The sequence below is a fragment of the Ciona intestinalis genome, unplaced genomic scaffold (genome assembly GCF_000224145.3).
Source record: "Ciona intestinalis unplaced genomic scaffold, KH HT000023.2, whole genome shotgun sequence".
Classification (NCBI taxonomy): domain Eukaryota; kingdom Metazoa; phylum Chordata; class Ascidiacea; order Phlebobranchia; family Cionidae; genus Ciona; species Ciona intestinalis.
The window spans coordinates 88,154-94,162 of record NW_004190345.2 but is presented as its reverse complement, the minus strand read 5'-3'; the positions used below and the strand labels follow the sequence as shown (position 1 = coordinate 94,162).

General features: G+C 40.8%; 1 protein-coding gene across 2 annotated transcripts; it reads right to left on the bottom strand.

The window, feature by feature from the left end:
* Positions 1-526: 526 nt before the first annotated feature.
* LOC100186105 (hillarin) lies at positions 527-5,909 on the bottom strand. 2 transcript variants are annotated; one of them, XM_026837820.1, is made up of 16 exons: positions 5,845-5,909; positions 5,676-5,791; positions 5,525-5,605; positions 5,350-5,475; positions 4,989-5,162; positions 4,454-4,937; positions 4,231-4,407; positions 4,058-4,175; positions 3,925-4,003; positions 3,632-3,856; positions 3,443-3,575; positions 3,222-3,370; positions 2,904-3,076; positions 2,676-2,830; positions 2,389-2,625; positions 536-2,264 (listed from the first exon to the last, which is right to left on the bottom strand). In XM_026837820.1, exons 6-16 carry the CDS (start codon positions 4,496-4,498, stop codon positions 624-626), a joined length of 3,132 nt encoding a protein of 1,043 aa, XP_026693621.1. In that variant the 5' UTR covers positions 4,499-4,937; positions 4,989-5,162; positions 5,350-5,475; positions 5,525-5,605; positions 5,676-5,791; positions 5,845-5,909; the 3' UTR covers positions 536-623. The 2 variants fall into 2 exon arrangements, with proteins under 2 accessions (XP_026693620.1, XP_026693621.1); XM_026837819.1 differs by lacking the exon at positions 5,845-5,909 and having other exon boundaries at positions 527-2,264; positions 5,329-5,475; positions 5,676-5,789.
* Positions 5,910-6,009: the final 100 nt, after the last annotated feature.

The following is a 6,009-nucleotide window of genomic DNA, read 5'->3' as shown; positions in this document are numbered from 1 at the left end:
TAAAATCGGGGGTGACATTGTTAAAATACAGTTACACTCATAGTTGTCAAACATAGGGAACCTCATTGATTAATGTGGTGAATGCAATATACTTTGGCTCTGCTTGTTTGTATAGACACCTAACAGCAGGGTAAAATCTGGGGTGACATTGTTAAAATACAGTTACACTCATAGTTGCCAAACATAGGGAACCTCATTGATTAATGTGGTGAATGCAATATACTTTGGCTCTGCTTGTTTGATAGACACCTAACAGCAGGGTAAAATCTGTTTAGTTATAAAACTGGGCTGCTAAAACATATATTGTCACCCCCGTTTTAAAAGTTGGGTGACAAGCCACCCTAGACACCCCCCATGGTACGCCTATGTTGTGAGGCGACAATGGCAACCCACAGTGATCATTATGATGTCATAGTTACCTTTGTTACATCATGTTCCTCCCATTCATACAACTGCAACAAATTATAAAGAATTTGTTTTTCAGATTTTTCCATCTCAAACATTAACCTAATATTCTGCCAGAAAACAACATTAATATGTTTTTAGAAATATTGTTTATTGATAATATACAACACAGTAAGAAATCTTAGGCAATAAATATATGAACATAATTGTTCCGACAATCAAGCGATCTTGAACTGCAAGACGTACGACATCGACTGTGAAGTTTCATCGACTTTCACAACGATGCCAACCACTTTATCGGCCGGACTCGGATGATATTTATATTCGTACTCGATGTCGTTATGTACGTCCGGTTCAACCTCATGCTGCCCGTCGACCAACATCATGACAACAGGATATGACATCACAACTCCGTCCCTCCAACCCCCGATCTTGAAACAAACCGGATGTTCCTCACCCCTCATAATCGTACCAACCATAGGTGAGGTAAGATGGCACACACTCCTCACCCACATTCCCTGCGATGAAGGGTAAGCTTGGATACATGAGCTCGACGTTGTGGCCGATATGAAGGTGTATAATATCGGTGACAACTGTTGCCCGTCGTCAGCCATGTTTGCTCCGTACACGACCAGCGAATAATCCCCGGGTTCACTGAACCTCGTGCAGATATGTGCGTTGGATTGTTGTGACGTTCGCACGAATGACATATCCTCACATGGTTGTGGATTACCGTTCAACTTCATGAGTTTCGATCGTAGTTGAAGGGGTTGAACAAGGGTTAGATTGATCGTCATATCTTTCCCACCATTGTACAACCTACGTGGTGAATTGAGTGGGTAAGTGGGTAGGTATGGGGAAGTATTATCGTAAGTTACAGCTTTTACACCGAGTTGATGAAACATTGGGTTTGGCCCCCATATGTGGGTGGGTGGGTGGTGTAGGGGGGTCGGTGTTATCGAATCTTTCTCAAACTTCATCAAAACGTTGAAAACTGATGGAATATTCTGTGTTTTGTCGATTCTTGCCGCGTAAACTTTTAACAAAACAAAGTTTTGGTTCCACTTTATTGGCGGGCGAACAACCAACGTTGACGAGAACCCCGAGGTTTCAATCAACACTTCCGATGTCTCGTCGTTCGTTGTTGAAAGGTTCGCTATAATCAACAATGGTTCTGCGTGGTTGAACGTGATTGTGAGGTCACCATGGATCAGGTTGGACACGAAACCACTCGTTACGTCCTTGATATCCGCGGGGCAAGATGATACGAGCTTCATACCAACCAATGATGCCCCAATGTCGCCGACCCTACAGTTTGGGACCGCAGGGAAAACTTCTCCACGAGCTACTTTGGAATTGACAAGGTAATGACAGAATGAAGAATACTTCCCGTCGTTGTTCGTGCTGATATATAAAGTGAGTGTGTAACAACCATTAGAGGGCGGTAGTGCAAGAAATGTGACTTCACACCACCCCCCATTAACATGAATTGAATGAAACGAATGGTCTGGGAGGGGGTTTGCTGATGTTGCATCGTGAAGATCTTGGGTAAACGTCACATCGCCGTTAGAGGGCAGTCGTACCACCACTTCCGCTACACCACTGACGTCACAATCAACAATAGGACCATTATGACTCAGCGTTTCGATACCACACTGCTGACTCAGCAAACCCGGCCCATAATATGACGTAACCTTAGGAAAAGGTGGTGTGACGTCATAATTACCACGTTTAACTACGTCACAATTAATCTGGTATAAACAACAATTAGTAAAAAGATTATCTTCGCTGTATTTCTTGGACAATCCAAATATTTTGAGCAGAAAAGTCCCAGGAGTTGGAACGTATGCTTCAACAACCTGTGAATATTATTATTTTATATACTCGGTTAACGTAACACTACACCAAACTTTACCATGGTTATTCTAACTCGATAGTTAAAGTAAATAACATTACGTAGCATTCCATAAATATCTTATAAACCTCTTCGTTTGCGAGGCTGTAATGGAATATATATTGTTGCAGAGATATTCCGTTGATTTCCTTTTGTCGATTCCTTGTTCGCAACTCAACCTTAAACTTGGCTTCACTTCGAGCAAAGCTTGGAACACCGAGTTTAATTCGAACAAATCCCCGATTGTCGGTCGACACCACACCGCCACCGTGCGACAGAAGACTAAGTTTCAGTTTGTAAAATAGTGGCCACAACTTGGCAGTAGACTGCAAAAAAGTAAAGTTATTCGGGGAGTATTCATTATTAAACAACCTACCTCAAAATCTGTTAACGAATAAACTTTGGGCAAAAGTTGCCATTCTGGCTCGTCAGGAAAATGGGTGGCGATGAGTTGATCCGGGTCAGTTAGAAAATAATGTTCCTCGTATTTATATTCAGTCCTCCAGTTATTTGAGGCAATTTCGTCGTCTTCTGTTCAACAACAATAACTATTATACTCAGTCGAATATAAATAAGTTACACCTATTTCTGCATTATACTATACCTGTAACATGCCGAGCACCCCAATGCGTGTCAATCAACCGCCACTGTCCATCAACCAACACACCGTTCCAACTTCCCCTGAACGGATCATCTTTCCCACGAAACTTATAATCAGGTTGATACCCAACCCCCTTCAAGTAACCGCTTATCTGTTTGCAATGAATCCCAGCAGCTCTAACAAATATAAATATTGTGTGTTCGTTTGGGGTCTTAAGGAACCGACGTTCCATTCGCCATAGGTATAAACATTATCAGGGTTTACTGTTAAACATCCAAGGACACAAACAGATCCCCTATAGTAAACAAGCAACCACGTCACCTGCACAACCGGAGGAATAGAGCCGCGTATGTCTTCGTATCTTGTTTGATTGAATGTAAATACCCGAGTGGGGTGTCGTCAGGAATCTCTGAAGGAAACTTGATTGCGTTTAAATCTTGAGAAGTTATCCAATGAAAAAGTATTCGGACCTGGGTTGGGTTGGGTTATTAATTTATTAAAGGGTAATTTATCAAACATGGATGGGAGCAAATATGGCTGACCTTTTCCAAGTCGGTCAACTGCTCAATCAATAAATCCGTCATCAACTTATTGAATGTAAACAAAGTAGAATCGACCCTTTCCATGTTCACGGCGTATGTTTCCAAATCTCGGAACAACGAAATATTTTCCTTCCTTGAAAATATGGGGATATTAAAAGTAGGAAATCTGCCAACAAACAAATAACTCACATATACAAAGCTTCTTTCTTCGTAACCGGAGCTTGCGGCTTGGGTGCTTGGTCTAAACCAAGGTTCAACGAAAGGTCACCAGAGTTCATGATGGGGTCACCAGAGTCCACCGTTGTTACATTGTTTACCACTTGTTGACTTTTCTTTCTTTTCATTCTTTCCATTAGTTTATCCTGAAGATTGTTTTGTTGTCGATCTTTATCTAACGTTCGCATCTTTTCCTCGCTGTGGAATAAACATTATTATGACGTCACAACACGATGACGTCATAACACGATGACGTATCAACTTACGCCTCTTGCTGACGTAACAATCGTTCCAACATCGCGTTCTTATCGACAGCGCTCGGCTTCGAGATGCTTGACAATCCTCCTATATGACGTCATAGGGTAAATTACAAGGATGATTATGACGTCACACACCCACCTTTCTCGTGAATGGTCGGCAACTTGGGTACTTCCCCGTTTACGATCCTGTTATTAAACTCACTGAAGATCCCGGATGTGAAATCATCAACATTATTGGAAGCTTCCTTTATTGACGTCTGAATGTATACTATGACGTCAGTAATATATACTAGGTCATCACATACGTCATACTTTGTCAGCATGTTTGTCCAATGACGTCAGTTTGCCTCCAATCCCGGCAAGAACCTCGTTTTTCGTTGTGGTTGGTGGAACGGGGTGGGGTAAGATGGTTTCAGGTAGGATTGGTGGTTGGGGTAAGATGGCACCCCCACCCACATATTTCCTCTTAACATCTGGGGTGACAACAATCTGCGACAACTTTGATTAATTAGTTTCAAACAAACCAAACACTAACCTTTGGTAGTTGCTGTTCGTTAACTTTGCTGCTTCCACAACCCATCGCTATCGACGCTGCTTCGAATGTCGCTTTTTATTACAGCGCAACAATAGTCGATTGTTACACCATTCTAGTATTACAATTAGGTTTATATTACGTCACAATACCTCGACAAACCTTCGATTCTGAAACCCGTGAATTATCGACTATCGTTGAAACGGAAAACAAACTTGACAATTGAAGGCCAAATAAAGTTGTTTGTTCGCCAAACAATGCCAGATGCGCCACCGAACGTTTCGACGTTTATTCAAATATAACGCGCTTTCTATTATGACGTAACAATGTCTTGTATTTACACGCAGTTATTGCACTTCAATCAAATTACGACTGTCTATGATTGCTTCTCGTCAGCAATTACGTCATCATTGCCTACGTCATTATCCTTGACGTCATCATCGTCACCATCATCGACGCCATCGTCACTGACGTCATCATCCGACACCTATAATAAACAAACAAGGAAATACATCATCCACAAAGTACACTGCGTTACCTCTTGCCCCAAACCCCTCAGCAAAGTTTTATATTCCTCAAGTTTAGTATCCTGATCCGACAACAATATCAACAAGTCTTCCTGTTCCTTCTTTAAACTTGAAGTTGAAGCCAGCGAGGATTCCAACGATCTATCGCTCATCGATAATTTCTCTAATGTCGTTGCCAGTTTTTCCTGTGAAATTTTCATCCCACATTATTGTCTTTTTGATCACGAATAATTAAGTTGTAAAGACAGAAGTAATATAACGACAGTCGTTACAACAATGGATAAAACACAAATACAAAACTTATTCGATAAAAAGCGAGATGGTTGAAAACAACGACATCCAACAACGAACCTCCAACATTTGATTCCTCACCTCCAGACCACCAACCTTCCCTCTCAATTCATCCAATTGTGATGTCATCATGGCTTTCTCGGCAACCAACCCCTCACGCGCCTCGTCGAGCGACCTCGAAGCCAACTCAAGTTTTAAACTTTCAACCTTGGGAGCATTTCATTAAAATTAAGTAAATTATAATAAACAAACAAACCTGGCTGTTTAATTCATCTATTTCACCCCCCAACCCATTTTGTTGCGATTCAGATTTCTTTAAAGATTCAATTTCGCTCTCCTAGAAACATAGAAACATTAAAAGTAAAAACATGGAAACATTATATACATTAACATAGAAATAGAATTACCAATGCTGAAATTCTTTTATCTTTTAAAAGAATGAGTTCGGAGTGATTCGCGAACTTTTCCGTCAATTCCTCAATCTGTTTGTTAAGTAACAATGCTGATTCATCTCCTGAAGAACCTGCATTGTGATGTCATAATAAACAACTGTGACATCACTATACACCTTATTACCTTGCGTGAGTTTAATTAAATTATACTGATCTTTCAATTGTTGAATATAATTTTCTTTTTCTTCCGAACAAACTTTTTGTTTCCGAAGATTCTTTCAAAAGTTTTGAGTTTTCCTCGTTTAGCGCGAGTATCTTGGTGTCCTGTGATGTCATAATGGTGTGTATG

Bases quoted from the DNA above. Each gene is read 5' to 3' on its own strand.
- LOC100186105 (XM_026837820.1), bottom strand. From the start codon at position 4,498: ATGGGTTGTGGAAGCAGCAAAGTTAACGAACAGCAACTACCAAAG. The intron at 4,408-4,453 runs GTTAGTGTTTGG...AAGTTGTCGCAG, and splicing joins ACGAACAGCAACTACCAAAG to ATTGTTGTCACCCCAGATGT. The intron at 4,176-4,230 runs GTATGACGTATG...GTATACATTCAG, and splicing joins TGGACAAACATGCTGACAAA to ACGTCAATAAAGGAAGCTTC.